Raw genomic sequence first — 18,364 nt, forward strand, 5'->3', positions numbered from 1 at the left:
TGAACCATCACAACGTATAAGTTCCAGAATTTCACTTCCTTTTACGTGAAGAACTGTGTACCAACATGACATTTGAAGTGACTAAGTTTATTTAAGAGTACTGCAATTTTTACGACACTTTTTACTCCTGTGCCTTAAAATGAAGGCCAACATTTCATTAGTTATTTCAAGTATTTTTTACCTCACGATTAACTTTTAGTGATTTCTGTACACAAACCCTAAAATCTGCTTGATTTTAAATAGGTCCAAGCTTTGAGCATTAAGAAAACACACTGATCTTTCTTTGTTTCAATACAGATGATTTTACACACTCCTACATTAAACCCCAAGAACCAATTTTGGCTCCCATCCACCACTCAACAACTTCCTTTAAAAGTTTAAAAAAAGTCCAAGATTGGAAACAACTATTTTTCTGTTCCACAGACAAAACACTTGATGAATGTTGGAATCTGGAGTGACAAAGTTATGGGAGACTGAGTGGACTAAGCACTCAAACAGGAGCTGAAATGAGCCTGAGGCAATGTGAGTAAAGTCGAGAGAGTTCCAGACTTGACTTGCAGCATCAATTCTACTTGTATGGTAAAACTGGTTTCAAATAGCTGAACTAATGCAATCGCTAGTGGAAGAGGTGTGTGCGTTCACAAAATGAAGTTATAATGTTTGAGAAAGAAAAGCCATTAATTCCTCAAGGAAAATTATTGAGTGGCTACGATTTGCTATGAAGCAATCTACTTCAATTCAGATGCCGAACTAGCAATTAGTTTAATAATTTAGGCTTAACAACAAAAAAAAGTATGATAAGCTATGTCAACAGCCAACAACTGTGAAACATTATGTGGAAGCCAGTAATTCTTTGGGGCTCCCAGCTGTTATTCACATAATCAGTATGGTACCCATTTTACTCAGTAATGAGTCACATAACCCATCTGTTAAAATGTGAACAGACCATAGCAACAACAGATCCAGAAGCATCAAGAGAATTTTCTTTGAAGCTTGTAACAGCTGCAGCATGTGTACAAATAACTGATCTTCTGTAATTTGTACCGAAATTGTTTATATGCCTTTGGCTCTTTCAGACAATTGTAGACTTCATAATGTACCTTAAACCTTATCCAAAACATAACCTTTTCTCTGATTTGAAATAGTATACTTTGTAGATTATGGCAAAAACATTAAAATATTCATCCTACAGATACAACAGAAAAGAGAATTTGGTAATAGGATAAAATTAAAGTTAAAAAAGTCAATACTGAGTACATTTCAAGGTGTCAAAGAAATTACCATTGTATCCAATGCAGCAATTTAAAAGCTGGAGTATCATTTTAACTGTACTCTATTTTTCAGCATGATGAGAGGAAGAAATCAAAACTAGAGCAATGAAATTTCTAAAATACACACTTTTAAATTGACCGTTAAGTAATTGGAATTCGATAAATGTCAAATTTACAAATTAGACTCACCTGTACAGAAATAACTAGAGAGAAGTGAGGACTGCAGATGCTGGAAACCAGAGTTTAGATTCGAGTGGTGCTGGAAAAGCACAGCAGGTTCCTGATGAAGGGCTTTTGCCCGAAACGTCAATTTTCCTGCTCCTCGGATGCTGCCTGACCTGCTGTGCTTTTCCAGCACTACTCTAACCTGCACAGAAATAATATAGCACAGCATGAGGTGGCATGGTGGCTCGGTGGTTAGCACTGCTGCCTCACAGCGCTAGGGACCCGGGTTCAATTCCCACCTCGAACAACTGTCTGCGTGGTGTTTGCACATTCTCCCAGTGTCTGCGTGGGTTTCCTCCGGGTGCTCCGGTTTCCTCCCATAGTCACAAAGATGTGCAGGCCAGGTGAATTGGCCATGTTAAATTGCCTGTAGTGTTAGGTGCATTAGTCAGGGATAAACGTAGGGGAATGGGTTTGGATGGGATGCTCTTCAGAGGGTCAGTGTGGACTTGTTGGGCTGAAGGGCCTGTTTCCACACTGTAGGGAATCTAAACCATGACACTACAACATGGGTTGAACAGTGGAGTAAGTTTTTTGGGGGGGGGGGGGGGGAGAGAGAAAGGGGTGCGGTTCAGAGGTGAAACAAATTTTTTCATTTTCATGGCACATTAAATTGTCTGGAAATCAATTCATGTAAACGTAAAGAGATGATAAATGATTCCACTATATGCTTACTAACTCATTCATTTATGCTAAAGTTATCACAACCCATCAGTTAGTGATTTCACAGATTAATTATTCACCACTGACAATTAGCATTAAGGTGATAATATAAAATGCAATGTTCTTCAAAAACAATTAGCAATTACTTTACATTTACTGCATTTCTTCTAGGTTAAAAATAAGCATCAATCAAGATTGGTTTAAGAGTCAGATAGTGGTTGAAACTTTATTGCATTTCAACTCCCCCTCCCACTCCACCGAGGATATGCAGGTCATTGGACTCATCCACCGCCAAACCACAACAACGCGACGGTCGGAGGAGGAGCGTCTTATCTTCCGACTGGGAACCCTCCAACCACAGGGGATGAACTTGGACTTCACCAGTTTCTTCATCCCCCCTCCCCCCACCTTGTCTCAGCCGAATCCCTCCAGCCCGGCACCGCCTTCCTGACCTGCAGTCTTCTTCTTGACCTCTCCGCCTCCATCCTACTCCGACCTATCACCCTCACCTTGACCTCTTTCCACCTATCACATTTCCAACGCCCCTCCTCCAAGTCCCTCCTCCCTACCTTTTATCTTCTCCTGCTGAACACTCTCTGCTCATTCCTGAGGAAGGGCCTGTGCCCGAAACGTCGAATCTCCTGTTCCCTGGATGCTGCCTGACCTGCTGTGCTGTTCCAGCAATAAAGTTTCAACTTTGATCTCCAGCATCTGCAGACCTCACTTTCTCCTTAAGAGTCAGATAAACTGAAGGATCAAATACTCGGTTTCTAATGATTTCAACATGGTCTACAGGGACCTCCCTCATGTTTTAGGCAAAACACACTTTTAGGTGTGACTGATTGCAAGTAAACAAAACTAATAACTGTCCATTGGCCAAATGGTTTGTCAGGCATGTGATACAATTGACAAATGAATTAGTTCCATACTACAAATCAAAAGACACAATTCTTTGTTGTACTTCAATACACATCAAAAGTGTCAAACTGTTTGGGAATAAACCCATGGGAAGCAGCTGTCTTCTAGTACTTCACCTATTGTCCATTTTTCAAAATTATAGAACAGACATCATTGGAATCTGGCAGTTTGATCGCCCTGGGCATTAAGGCCAAATCCTATTTTGTCGTCCTAATCTTCATTTTAGGAATTAGCAGACAGTACCCAGGTGATTCTTCTTACTTGAGATTACTAAACTCAGAATAGGCCAACTCTGAATATGCATCTTCCTGTTCTGTCTAGCTTTCTTTTAAGAAGGTGTGTTGTGCTTGGCTGACCTGGTGGATAAATGTAGGACCAACATGGAACTCAGTGCATAATTTTCATTGATGAATTGGTTACCAATTCAGACTTTACAAGAATATATATTAAAAATGAGAAAATACTTAGCTCGATTACATTTTTCCTTGATTATGTCATTACAGACTGCACTATGTAGTAATAAAATTGCTTGATGCACAAAGATTTGTCCCATTTTAACAAGTTTTCAGTTGTTCCTCTCCCTTGTTCTTTCCCTACAATCTTTTTTTTCAGATATTTATCCATCTCCCTTGCAAAATGTATGCTTGTGGATGCCCTTCAATATCTTACAGACAGTAATTTCCAGATAACAATTTGCTCCATGTGCTAAAAAAGGTTTCCTGTAGGTATTTTGATCATTACTTTAAATCATCATTCCCTTGGTTACCAAACTTGCAGTCACGAGAAACAGTTCCTCTATTAATTCTATAAAGACTCGGCAAAATTTTGAACAACTCCAGAAAACTCATCTTAAAACTTCTCTGCATTCAAGAGAACAATCTTAAATTCTCCATTGTTGCCACTCCATGCAATACCTCATCTCTGGTACCCGCAAGTCTCTTTTGCACCCTCAGATTTTGATAGCCTTTGTGTTGTCCAGATTTGATCATAACACTCCAGCTGAGGCCTGTGTTTATAAATGCTAAGCATAACTCCTTGTAATCTATGCATTTATTCATAAAGCAAATGTTCCAATGTGTTTTTTAAAATAGCTGTACCTTCTCCTTGGCACCCTCAATGATTTGTGCCCCCACGCTCCAGAAACACTTGTTAAAATTGTACAATTAGTTTATTTTCTTCTTCTCATGTTCCCTTTAAAATGCATCACTTACACCTCTGCTTTAAATGTCACCTGCCATGTGTCTAACCATTTTATCAGCAACATGCCTTCCTTTAGTCCACCACTAGTATCTGCATTGTTTGCTATATTACCAAGCATTGTATCATCTGCAAATTTCAGTTCTGTCCAGCATAGCAAAGTTCAAGTCATGAACTTTTAAACAAAAGATCAATTGCCTTAATATGAATCTGAAAAACAAACCATCACCATGAGGCCCATTCCCTTGCTTTCTGTTTCTTTGGCAATTTCATATACGTGTTGCCATTGTCACTCACTTCTTCCTATAACAGCCTCATTTCTGTTAGTCCTAAAATCCCCAGAAACGTTGTATTCCTTCAGTTATGGTGTCTTGTGCATCTCAATTGCTTTAACACACTAACACTGGTCATGCACCTTTTGGTATCCAAGCCTTAAGAGCCCTTTTCTAAGCCTGTCCTTTTTTTAAACCCTCCTTTAAAATTCTACTTAAAGTCTCCCTCTTAGATAAGTTTTTGGTTTTTATTTTATTCATTCATGGGATGTGACATCGCTGGCTGGCTAGCATTTTATTGTCGGTCTCTTGTTGCCCTTGAGAAGGTGGTGGTGAGCTGCCTTCTTAAATCACTGCAATCCAAGTGCAGTAGGTGGACCATAATGTCCTTAGGAAGGAAAAATTCCAGGTTTTTGATCCAGTGATAGTGAAATAACAGTGACATATTTCCAAGTCAGGATGGTGAGTGGCTGGGGAAGGGTGAATTTTGCATGTTGTGATGTTCCCATGTATTTGCTGCCCTTGTCCTTCTAGATCAAAGTGGTTGTGGGTTTGGAAGGTTCATGAATTTCTGCAGTGCATCTTGCAAATAATGCATACTGTTGCTGATTGTCAGTGCTACAGTGAGTGGATGTTTATGCATGTGGTGCCAATCAAACAGGTTGCTTTTTCCTGGATGGTGTAAAGCTTCTCGGGTGTTGTTGGAGCGGCACTCGTCCAGACAAGTAGGAAGTATTCCATCATACTCCGGACTTATGCCTTGTAGATGGCATACAGACTTTGAGGAATCAGGTGAATTACTTGCCGAACAAGGTTACTTAACATAACATCTCGTACATGTCTTGTTGGCAATTTATCTTTAATTATCCCCTGTAAAAAAAACTGATGTTTTACTTTATTTCTGGCACTATATGAATGCAGGTTATTGATTAATACAAAATTTGAAACTTACACAAAGCCATTCCAGTTTCAAGATAAATCATTAAAAGTGAATAGCTGAAAAGTCAATAAGTGCACAGGTGCTTCTCTAAAATTAAATGGACTACTTTAAAATGCTAGATTTCTTAACTATAAATATACTTGTAAACTACTCCACTAGTGGCATGTGCATTTTTAAAATGCTCAAGGTCAATTTTCCTGTTCATAAATAATCAAAAAATGCACCTGACTTTTGACAGAAAACACTCAGATATGTTGTTTTACACAGAGAACAGAAAAATATTTATAAACCAATCTTTTGTGACAGAATTGTTACAGAACTTTGAGGAGATAAATGTGCAGCTGATTAAATGCACAGCTTGGAATGGTATTGAGAAACAGACATCAGAAACACGTCTGATCCTGACTCAGATCGGTTAGCTAATATTAGTCATTGACATGTGTAATTGGTTCAGTGATCGTGGGCTTAGGAAAAAGAAAACCAAATTTGCCAAAGTCTGCTAGTTACCATAAGACACTGTGGAAATGTTCACATTTGTGTTCGGTGAGGGCAAGCTTAGTTATGATGCTGACAGATACATTTCAGGCTCACAGAAGCAAGGTCACTCAGGTCAGGCACCAAAAAGCAGATAACGTGACTTAGCATGATTTGTTGTGTTTAGGAGAGAAAAAACTTGGAATGTCAGTTTCAAATCTTTAGTTTCAAGAACAGATTCTGTTTGACTATTTCCTAACCTTGTACCTGTAGGATTTAAGCAGCACTGACAGCAAGCAACAAAGTCAGTTGCAGTTCAGATCATGCCATTCAGGTGACTGAACAGAGAGACCAAGAGGTGAGGGTATCTCAAGGGGAAGGCAGTTATACATGAATTCTGCCCCAACAGGAATAAAACCCCAACAGTATGGATTCTGATCAAGGTCTGTAAACTATCAACACATTCAGGTTTTTATTGGGTATACTTTTTAATTGTGCAGTAAAAGACCTAGATTTATGGCATTTCTGTATTTACATTGAAGTGACTGCTGAAGTGAGTAAAAATTATTGTGGTATTAAAATTAATTACATGAAAATCAATGTCAACCTGTTTCTGTCAGGAACTGATGACTATATGATCATGTGCAACTACCTGATTGGTTTCGAACATACGCAATTAAAGATACTATTACCTTTCATATCAAAAAGGTAATTAAAAGGGAACTTTGTCACTCAGTGAATAGCAACTTAACTGCACTTGATACCACGCAAAACAAACTAGCACAGTACCATCAGAAAGACACTGCTACATGACTAACACCACATTTTTCCATTACCGAGACTGATTATTCCCATGAAAATACCAGTCCTCACATCTACCTCAACCTCTCTGCTGCTGCAACACTCATTCACACTTGAGACTTTTTGATCAGAGTTTAAAACATCATTCTTCTTGGACTCTGACCTCAATACCTCTTGAAAATTCCAACCTGTCCAAATCTCATCTGTCAGCATCCTGTCCAACAGCATGCCCTCTTGGCCAACCATCCCAGCACTGACAAGCCTATAAATGCCCAGTAAACCACTGAAATTGAAATCTCTATTCCTCAAATTATCAAGGTCTCAAACTCACTCAGTTTTTTCAGCTGCATATTACTCATTTTACATAGCCTCATTCCACTTTACTCACAATAGGTGGCAGAGTCTTCACCCATTTGACCAAATGAACGGCCTCCTAACCTTTGAATTTCTTTCCATAGCTTTAAACACATCTTTCAAGTTTACCCCTGCAAAACTCATGCACGGTTTATTCTACAATTCATTCAAGCTGTGCTCTCCCCTTTTGTAATGTAGATTGGAGCACTTTCAACAAAGCAAGTGCACATCGTTGTTTTTATAGTTACTATTCATGTACATATGGTGATACACAAATTCTAAATTTTTGGTTCATGCTTTACTCATATCATTTAATCTCTGTATACTCCTACCACCACAAAGGTGGTTGTCTTTGCCTGTGCAATTCCATAAACAAAAGGAGGAACATACGTTCACATATGACCCCACTCCTCTCAGATTAAACCTACCAGGATTGTTGATTGCAAAACACAATTCATGCACTTTCAACATTCTCATCTGTTTGTGTAACTAACGGACATTGGTCTTGCACTGCACTGTTTATATAATAGACAAATGAAACAGTTCCAAAATTTGTCTCTGGGTTCAATGACACAATTTACAATAAAATGATAGAAATTTTAGTATTCTGCTTCAGAGTCAAGTCAGGATTAGATTTACACTTGAGTTACAATAATTCACAACCATGTTTGTAGTGGAGGACAAAATCTTTCTCGGACAGCATCTTGCACATCCATTACCACTGAGAAGAACATGGAGCAGCAGGCAAATGGAAATACCATCAACTGCAAGCTCTTTTCATTATTATCATTATCCTCAAATAGTCTCCCCAAGAGCACTAGGGAGTACTTCGAGTATAGGTTACAGCTTCAAGATGGCAGCTGATCACCACGTCCTCAAGGGCTATTTAGGTTTAATAATGCCTTGTGCTGGACAGTACCTTTAATGAATAAAATGTCCATGGTACTTCACAATGGCATTATTAAATAAAATATGACACTATATCGTATAAGGAAATATTAGAAGGAAGAGAGGACTGCAGATGCTGGAGATTTTGGGCGGCACGGTGGCACAGTGGTTAGCACTGTTGTCTCGCAGCGCCAGAGACCCGGGTTCAATTCCCGCCTCAGGCGACTGACTGTGTGGAGTTTGCACGTTCTCCCCGTGTCTGCGTGGGTTTCCTCCGGGTGCTCCGGTTTCCTCCCACAGTCCAAAGATGTGCAGGGCCAGGTGAATTGGCCATGCTAAATTGCCCGTAGTGTTAGGTAAGGGGTAAATGTAGGGGTAGGGGTATGGGTGGGTTCGCTTCGGCGGGTCGGTGTGGACTTGTTGGGCCGAAGGGCCTGTTTCCACACTGTAATGTAATCTAATCTAATCTAATCAGAGTCAAAAAGTGTGGTGCGGGAAAAGCACAGCCGATTAGGCAGCATCCGAGAAGCAGGAGATTCAACGTTTCAAGCATAAGCTCTCCTGTTCCTTGGATGCTGCCTGACCAGCTGTGCTTTTCCAGAACCACACTGTCTGACTGAGGAGATATTAGATCAGGTGACCAAAAGCTTGGTCACAGAGGTAGACTTTCATAAATATCTTGAGACAAGCACGGTAGAGAGACAAAGGGAGAAAATGCCAGAGATCAGGGCTTAAGCAAATGAAGACGAAGAAAAAAGGTGAAGAAATTAGGGATGTTTTATGAAGCCATAATTTGAGGAGTGCAGATGTCTCTCAAGTGTTCCCTGCATTCAGCATCACGATGAAGCCAGTCAGAGCAACAATGGGAGCAAAGTTGAGAGAACCTGGCAGTGAACTTGAGTAGCACAGCTTCCCCATAAAATCACGATGGCGAGGTTTTGGCTGAGCTCATTGGAAGCAGCAGCTGGAGCAGAGCGAACCTTCACTAAATTCAGAGGCAAAGCTCCTGAGGTGACATGCCGATTCAGAAAGTGACGTGGGCCTAAAAGATGATGAATGAGTGAGTAAGGTTGTGCAAGCATGTCTTCTATTTTTATGACTTTAGTATACAAGGCTCTTAATTTTGGGTTTGCAAACGCAATAGGGCAGAAGCCCAGAGAAAAAGAACCCTTGAGTAATTAATGTAACTTGATTTTAAGGGCAATCCAATCATTTAATTTAAAGGACTAAGTCATAAAAGACGCACACATGGACATGGTGTGTTCCTCCTCCTCCTCTCTGTGGGAAGTCAGGCACAGTTCCAGTGCTCAGGACCACATGTGTTTCCAACTGCAGCTCCTGGAAGTCAGAGCTTCAGAGCTGGAGTGGCAGCTGAGGACATTGTGGAGCATCCAAGAGGTGAGAACATTGTGGATAGCACATACAAAAGGTGATCACTACACAGGCTAAGACTGCACAAGCGGGGAGGGAATGGATGGCCATACTTTAGAGTCAAGGGACTAGGCAGGTGGTGTAGGAGTCCTATTTGGCCATTACCCTGCAAAACAGATTCACCATTTTGAGTGTGAGAGTGTGCGTGAGAGAAAGTGAGAGTGTGAGAGAGAGAGAGCGCGCAAGCGAGCGTGTGAATGTGTGTGAGACCGCGCGTGAGAGAGCGCAAGAGAGAGCGTGTGTGAGAGAGCGCGCAACAGAGAGAGAGCGCGCAACAGAGAGTGCGCAACAGAGAGAGAGCGCGCAACAGAGAGAGAGAGCGCGCAGAGAGAGAGCGCGCGCAACAGAGAGAGAGAGCGCGCAACAGAGAGAGAGCGCGCAACAGAGAGAGAGCGCGCAGAGAGAGAGAGCGCAACAGAGAGAGAGAGCGCAACAGAGAGAGAGAGCGCGCAACAGAGAGAGAGAGCGCGCAACAGAGAGAGAGAGCGCGCAACAGAGAGAGAGAGCGCGCAACAGAGAGAGAGAGCGCGCAACAGAGAGAGAGAGCGCGCAACAGAGAGAGAGAGCGCGCAACAGAGAGAGAGAGCGCGCAACAGAGAGAGAGAGCGCGCAACAGAGAGAGAGAGCGCGCAACAGAGAGAGAGAGCGCGCAACAGAGAGAGCGCGCAACAGAGAGAGCGCGCAGAGAGAGCGCGCAGAGAGAGCGCGCAACAGAGAGAGAGAGCGCGCAACAGAGAGAGAGAGCGCGCAACAGAGAGAGAGAGCGCGCAACAGAGAGAGAGAGCGCGCAACAGAGAGAGAGAGCGCGCAACAGAGAGAGAGAGCGCGCAACAGAGAGAGAGAGCGCGCAACAGAGAGAGAGAGCGCGCAACAGAGAGAGAGAGCGCGCAACAGAGAGAGAGCGCGCAACAGAGAGAGAGCGCGCAACAGAGAGAGAGCGCGCAACAGAGAGAGAGCGCGCAACAGAGAGAGAGCGCGCAACAGAGAGAGAGCGCGCAACAGAGAGAGAGCGCGCAACAGAGAGAGAGCGCGCAACAGAGAGAGAGCGCGCAACAGAGAGAGAGCGCGCAACAGAGAGAGAGCGCGCAACAGAGAGAGAGCGCGCAACAGAGAGAGAGCGCGCAACAGAGAGAGAGCGCGCAACAGAGAGAGAGCGCGCAACAGAGAGAGAGCACGCAACAGAGAGAGAGCACGCAACAGAGAGAGAGCACGCAACAGAGAGAGAGCACGCAACAGAGAGAGAGCACGCAACAGAGAGAGAGCACGCAACAGAGAGAGAGCACGCAACAGAGAGAGAGCGCGCAACAGAGAGAGAGAGCGCGCAACAGAGAGAGAGAGCGCGCAACAGAGAGAGAGAGCGCGCAACAGAGAGAGAGAGCGCGCAACAGAGAGAGAGAGCGCGCAACAGAGAGAGAGAGCGCGCAACAGAGAGAGAGCGCGCAACAGAGAGAGAGCGCGCAACAGAGAGAGAGCGCGCAACAGAGAGAGAGCGCGCAACAGAGAGAGAGCGCGCAACAGAGAGAGCGCGCAACAGAGAGAGAGCGCGCAACAGAGAGAGAGCGCGCAACAGAGAGAGAGCGCGCAACAGAGAGAGAGCGCGCAACAGAGAGAGAGCGCGCAACAGAGAGAGCGCGCAACAGAGAGAGAGCGCGCAACAGAGAGAGAGCGCGCAACAGAGAGAGAGCGCGCAACAGAGAGAGAGCGCGCAACAGAGAGAGAGCGCGCAACAGAGAGAGAGCGCGCAACAGAGAGAGAGCGCGCAACAGAGAGAGAGCGCGCAACAGAGAGAGAGCGCGCAACAGAGAGAGAGCGCGCAACAGAGAGAGAGCGCGCAACAGAGAGAGAGCGCGCAACAGAGAGAGAGCGCGCAACAGAGAGAGAGCGCGCAACAGAGAGAGAGCGCGCAACAGAGAGAGAGCGCGCAACAGAGAGAGAGCGCAACAGAGAAAGAGCGCGCAACAGAGAGAGAAAGAGCGCGCAGCAGAGAGAGAAAGAGCGCGCAACAGAGAGAGAAAGAGCGCGCAACAGAGAGAGAAAGAGCGCGCAACAGAGAGAGAAAGAGCGCGCAACAGAGAGAGAAAGAGCGCGCAACAGAGAGAGAAAGAGCGCGCAACAGAGAGAGAAAGAGCGCGCAACAGAGAGAGAAAGAGCGCGCAACAGAGAGAGAAAGAGCGCGCAACAGAGAGAGAAAGAGCGCGCAACAGAGAGAGAAAGAGCGCGCAACAGAGAGAGAAAGAGCGCGCAACAGAGAGAGAAAGAGCGCGCAACAGAGAGAGAAAGAGCGCGCAACAGAGAGAGAAAGAGCGCGCAACAGAGAGAGAAAGAGCGCGCAACAGAGAGAGAAAGAGCGCGCAACAGAGAGAGAAAGAGCGCGCAACAGAGAGAGAAAGAGCACGAGAGAGTATGATAGAGAGCGCGCGCGTGAGAGAGTGCAAGCACGAGAGAGAGTGCATGTGTGTGTTAAGAAGGAGAAAGCCTGTCAGAGCAAGGCAGCAAAATCCAAATTCGTTGTCTTATGGTTGGCTCTGATTGACAAGAGAGGAGGAATAAGTGTAGGATGATATAGTAGTAGGGGATTCAATTGTAAAGGGAACAGAATGACATTTCTATGGCTGTGAATGAGACTCTTAGATGGTAGGAGGTAACTGGACTTGAAACATTAATTCTACTGACTCCACAGACATTGCCAGACCTTCGAGTTTCTCCAGCAATTTCTATTTTTGGTCGAAGTTGGTATGTTCCCTCCCACGTGCTTGGGCCAAGGATGTCTCACAGCAGCCACAGGGCTTTTGGAGTGAGAAGGCGAGCAACAGTGATACATATCCGTGCCACCAACATAGGACCTTCTCGCTTTTTTTAACCGAAGAGCAGAATATATACAGAGAAGGTGCAGAAAAAGATCAAGACTAATATACAATAGGTCCACTCATAAGTCTGATGACAGCAGGGAAGAAGCTATACCTTACCCTGATGGAAGAGGGTAGAAGAGAGTATAATCTGGAAAGGTGGATAATATGGATATTACCACTTTTGGAGTGAAGTGGAAAGGGAGGTGATGTCACAGAGGTAGTCATGCTGGATGTGTGCTCCAGATGCAAAAACTAATGTTCACATGAAATGGGTCAAGGTTCGGCCACAAGGGATCCAAGGAGAACTAATCAATTGGATACAAAATTGGCTTGATGGGAGGAGACAAAGAGTGGTGGTAGAAGGTTGCTATTCAGACTGCAGGACTGTGACCAATGGCATGCCACCAGGATTGGGTCCACTGTTGTTTGTCATTTATACAAACAATTTGAATTAGAATATAGGAGGCATGATTAGTAACTTTGTGAGTGACACCAAAATTGATACAACACCAGGTTATAGTCCAACAGGTTTAATTGCAAGCACTAGGTGCTCCTTTATCAGGTGGTTGTGGAGGACACAATTGTAAGACACAAATTTTATAGCAAAATGTACAATATGATGTAACTGAAATTATGCATTGAAAAATACCTTGATTGTTTGTTAAGTCTCTCATCTGTTCGAATGACCATGTTAGTTTCACTTCTTTCATATGTAAATCACAAAACATTTTTAAAAATTTACACTCTCAGGTTAACTTTAACAATTGATGTCAGCCCAGATAATGTGTTGAAGGTGTTAGCCCCCTGTGTGCTGCTGTCTGTGCCATAATGTTTAGACTGATTCTAATCTAAAAAATGAATTAGCAGAATCTTACACGGTTTCGTGCAGTTTTTGAGCAAAGTACAATGTAACTCTGCAAGTACAAATTCACCCCACAAACGTACATGTGGATGTGCAGGTGAAGAAGATTATTCAAGAGTACGATGGGATCTCAATCAACTGGGCCAGTGGACAAAAGAATTACAGGTGAATTTTAATTTGGATAAAATTATGGGGCAGCACTTTGGGAAGACAAACTAGGGCAGGACTTATACAGTTAATGGTAGGGCTCTGGCCCATGTTGTCGAACAGAGAGATCAAGGGGTGGAGGTGCATAGTTCCTTGGAAGTGACGTCACAGATTGACAGGGTGGTGAAGGCGGCATTTGGCATGCTTGCTTTCATGAGTCATAGCAGTGAGTACAGGAGTTGGGGCATCATGCTATTGCGAGGACTCAGGGCACCTGAGTGTTCGCAGACTGAGGATGGACTTTGTGGTTTTGTTTTTCTGGCAGCAAAGTCTCATGGCAGAGGTGGAGAAGAGATCTGGGCATTTTCTTTGTCTTTTGGTGGTTTCTTTTATTTCTGCTCCTGTTTTTAATCATGTCTTTTGCGTACTAAGATGGCACTGGAGAATATCGACTTTATATACGATTCACTGTACTCCGATATTCCTGTACTCAAGTATATGTGACAATAAAATCTAAATCTGTTACCAGGGTAGAGGAGTCCAAAACCAGAGGACATAGGTTTAATGTGAGAGGAGAAAGATTTAAAACTGACCTGGGGGGCAACTTTTTCACACTGAGGGTGTTGTGCATAGAATGAGCTCCCAGATGAAGTGGTAGAGGTGAGCACAATTACAACATTTAAAATGCATCTGGTATATTATGAGGAAGGGTTTTGAGGCTTATGGGCCAAATAGAGGCAAATGGGACTAGTTCAGTTTGGTAACCTGGCCAGCATGGACGGGTTGGGCCGAAGGGTCTGTTTGCATCCTGTATGACTCTATATGGCATTTAGAAAGGAAGTTTAAAAAGTAGGACCTCAAAAGGTATTGATCTCAGCATTGTTACCTGTACCACGTGCTAGTCAGAGGAGAATCTATATTTGAATCGAAATAAAGGAAACTATAATTCCATGAGGCATGAGCTGGCTGAGACAAATTGGAGAACATGAAAGGGGTGACAATAGATAACCAAATGGAAAATATTTAAAATGTACATGGAAGAACTGCAACAATTGTTCATTCCTGTGCAGCACAAAAATAAATTGGGAAAAGTGGCCTGACCATGGATATCAAGTGAGATTAGGGATAGTATCAGGTCCAAGGAAGAAATATACAAAGCAGCAAAAAAAAAGCACATTTGAGGATTGGGAGTGGTCTACATTTCAGCAAAGGAGAAGGGAATTGATTAAGAGGGGAAAATAGAGGGCGAGTAAGCCTTCAGGCAATGTACAAACTGATTACAAATGAAAAGGATCAGTGAAGACAAATGTAGGTCCTTCACAGTCAGAAATAAGGAAAGTTAAAGTGGGGAATGAAAAGATAGCAGATCAATTAAACAGATATTTTTGTTCTGTCCTTATAAAAGAGGATACAAATAACATCACAAAAATGTTGGTGATCACAGGGTAGAGTGGCCAGGGGGAACTGAAGAAAATTAGTTGTCACAGTGAAATGGTGTTGAGGAAATTGATGGGATTAACTAATTGCCAAATCACCAGGGTATAATAATCTGCATCCCAGAGTATTTAATGAAGTGGTCAAAAATGAGGACTGCAGATGCTGGAGATCAAAGTCGGATGCTGCCTGACCTGCTGTGCTTTTCCAGAACCACACTCTTGATATTTAATGAAGTGGTCCTAGAAATAGTGGAAGCATTGGTAGTCATCCTTCAGGTTTCTTTATGGAACAGTTCTTAATGATGAGAAGGTTCCTGATGTAACCCCACTATTTTAAAAAAGGAGGTACAGAGAAAACAGGGTTCAATCAATTAGCCTGACATTGGTACTGGTGAAAATGCTAGTATCCATAATAAAACATTTAATGGCATAGCACTTGGAAAACAGTTACAGTATCAGATGGATTCAAGATGGATTTACGATATGGAAATTATGCTTGCTGAATCTACTGGAATTTTGAGAGGATCCAACTCTCAGGTTGATTAATGCAAGCCAGTGGATGTGGTTTACTTGGACGTTCAGAAGGGTTTTGATAAGGTCCCACATAAGAGATAAGTATGTAAAGTTAAAGTGCATAGAGATTGGGAGTAGTGTACTGACATGGATAAAAGAATTGGCTAGTGGACATGAAACAAATAGTAGGAACGACTGAGTCTTTTTAAGAGTGGCAGAAAGTGACTCGTGGGGACTGCAGGGATCAGTGCTTGGACACCAGCTATTCACTATGTATATATTAGTGATTTAGCTGAAGGACATAAATTTGCAGACGTCACAAAGGCATTTGAAAAGAACGATGTGAAATCCAGGTGTGGCTTGCTTAACAATCAAGGTAGGTCTGTAAGCACTGATGAAACCTGGTGGCAGTCACTGTGTCTGAGATAGCAATCAAAAGATGGCAATCTTGGTAATTCAAATGGTCGTTTACAGCTTTTAGTTGGCTTGTGAAGTGGTGAGGCTGGAGTACCAATATGCTCCCCCTGTCAGTGTCTTAACACAATTATTGTTCAACTTCAAACAGGCTGACCAATCTTAACAGTGGTGTGACAACACAGACGGCTGAAACATTGAAAAATACAATGCTGGGGAGATTACGAGCAGCTAATTGAAGAAAACATTGTAAATAAACAAAACATAGCTACCTTTGAAGTAGAGAGCTGATTACCTATTTTGGGCATGTGGTTGTATAGCTGATTTTAAGTAATCAGAGCAGTTTGCAACCTGTTATGTACAAAAGTTCTTCAGTTTTTAAATAGTGCGCAACCACATGCCCATTACGCTTCAAGTGTGCAAAAAAAACTTGACAGGAAAAGTATTACCTGAGGCAACTGTTGTACTGTTTTGGTGGCTTTCATTCCTCGACACATACAAATCCTCATCTTCAGTTGAAGAGCTGGAGGAGGATTCACTACTAAGATCATTATCACCTGAACTGCTAGAACTTTGCAACAAGGCGTATTTCCTGCGAGCAATCACTTCCCTTTTCTTTCTCTGTAATAAAATCCGTTCCTTCTGCTTTTGAGTCCGTTGAGAAGGATTGGGTTTTGTGAATTTCTTTCTCTGTTGAGACCTTCGTAGGCTGCTGTTCGGGAGACAAGGTCGCTTGATTAAGATCCCTGATATAGATTCCTGCTCAGACCGAGGCCACTTGTGCATTTTTGAATGAACTGTTCTACTTGTGCTACTCAATACTGCCTGGGAATGTCTGCCTGGAATCGCCTCTTCTTCTGAAGTCACTGTGTCAGAGTCACCAAAATGTAGACTTGAAGAAGGTGATGAAATACAGTCACTAAACGAAGAGTCATCTGCATGGTCAGGCGGCTGAACACTCGGCCTCAGACTAACATTGCCCTGGCGATCTTTGAAATCAGAGTTTTGAGTTTCTGAGGGACCAGCCTGCTGGCTCTTACGCTTTTTTCTGACAACAATCATTTTCTCCTGTTCTAGTCTGTTTCCATTCATGTCCTTTATCCGCTTTCCAGAATCACAAATATGAGAGTATTCATTTTCAACTTTCCTTGCAATCATTTCAACGTCTGTACTAAAACGTTTTGTTGCCAAAATTGGCTCAGGGTTCAATAATGCCCCCTTTGAACTCTCCTGTCTTTTGGGTGCATCAGGTGTTATCTCAGTCTTCATACCCAGGTTGAATGTCTTCTTGAGAAGAATTACATCCAGAGGTCCGTTAAGGGACTGGGTGAAATTGAACTTGTATTAAGGTCTGAAAAACATGGGACATAAAGCAAAAGTTAGCCACATCTTACATCAATATGCATATGGCATTATAATTAAATGACTTATTTGTCATACAAGTTGCATGGAATTATTACCAATGGCAGATAGTATGATCTCAGGTTCTGGCACTCTCTCAAGTCCATCATCCTTCTTAAAAGTAAACCCTCACCCCCTAAAACCTGCCTGTTTTTCTCCCAGATCCTTCAACATGTTATCACGTGCCAAATGAATGTTCCTAATTCCTTCATTGAATATGCACGTTGCTCGTAAGCCCAACATTTATTGTGTTCAACTTCAATTGCTTTTGAATAGAGTGGTTTGTGAGGTCATTTCAGATGACAGTTAAGTACAGTTAAGGTGCCTTCAAAACACCAATATTTGGATCCCACTTGATACTCCGCACTTTAGCGACATCTAAAAATGCAACAGTGCTTTGCACACATACTATGACAACACTCAATTCTACTTCATTGCCACTGTTATATTGGTCCACACCATAAATCCCATTTCCTCATCAGTGTTCCTTCTCTCTCCATGGCAAAGGCTGAACCAAATTGTTTGCAACTTTAGGGTCATATATAGCCCCAGATAAGCATCCAAGGACATAAACGTGCAGCCATCAAGAATGTCTACTTCTAACTCAGTAACTTTGCTTTCTCCAACCCTGCTTCAGTTTTTTTGCTGCTGATGGCTTCATGTTTGTCTTTGCTACCACCAGACTGAACTATTCAAATGCACTTCACGCTGGACTCCCACATGCTATCTTCCATAAACTGGAGGTCACCCAAAACCCAATTTTGCATACCTTAGTTCACATCAAATGTTATTTGCTCATCACCTCTGTGATCCCTGATTAACATAGGTATCCAGTTCAACAATACCTCAATCTGAAAATTCTCACAACATTTGCAAATCCTTCCATGGTTCAGCTTCTCCCAGTTTTTGTAATCATCTCCAACTCGACAAAAGATCTGTGGTCCTCTAATTTGGCCTATTGAACTATACAGTTCTAATACTTCACCTCTGATCACAATGCCTCGAGATGCGAAGGCCATAATCTCTGGCAATCCCTCCCATCTCTCTCAGTCTCTCAACTCCACATTCTTTTTTTTGAGACAACCCTTAAAACTAAAGCTCTTTGGGCAAGATGTTAGCCATCTAACTGAAGATCCCCCTTATACAGTCATAGAGGCATAAAGATGTACAGCACAGAAACAGACCCTACGGTCCAACCCATCCACGCCGACCAGATATCCCAACCCAATTTAGTCCCACCTGCCAGCACCCGGCCCATATCCCTCCAAACCCTTCCTATGCATATACCCATCCAAATGCCTCTTAAAT

The 18,364-nt window shown here is 42.8% G+C and overlaps 1 protein-coding gene across 3 annotated transcripts in view; it reads right to left on the bottom strand.

The window, feature by feature from the left end:
* Positions 1 to 18,364, bottom strand: part of rnf111 (ring finger protein 111) — a 119,148-nt gene that overhangs the window by 62,562 nt on the left and 38,222 nt on the right. For all 3 annotated transcript variants that reach the window (XM_043677444.2, XM_043677443.2, XM_043677445.2), the window contains one exon: positions 16,105 to 17,006. In XM_043677444.2, the coding sequence (XP_043533379.1) occupies positions 16,105 to 16,924 (820 nt within the window). In that variant the 5' untranslated portion in view covers positions 16,925 to 17,006. The remainder of the gene's footprint in view (positions 1 to 16,104; positions 17,007 to 18,364) is intronic.

The sequence above is a fragment of the Chiloscyllium plagiosum genome, unplaced genomic scaffold (assembly GCF_037043375.1).
Source record: "Chiloscyllium plagiosum isolate Xiang-an unplaced genomic scaffold, Cpla_swu_hap1 HiC_scaffold_39, whole genome shotgun sequence".
In the NCBI taxonomy this organism is placed as follows: domain Eukaryota; kingdom Metazoa; phylum Chordata; class Chondrichthyes; order Orectolobiformes; family Hemiscylliidae; genus Chiloscyllium; species Chiloscyllium plagiosum.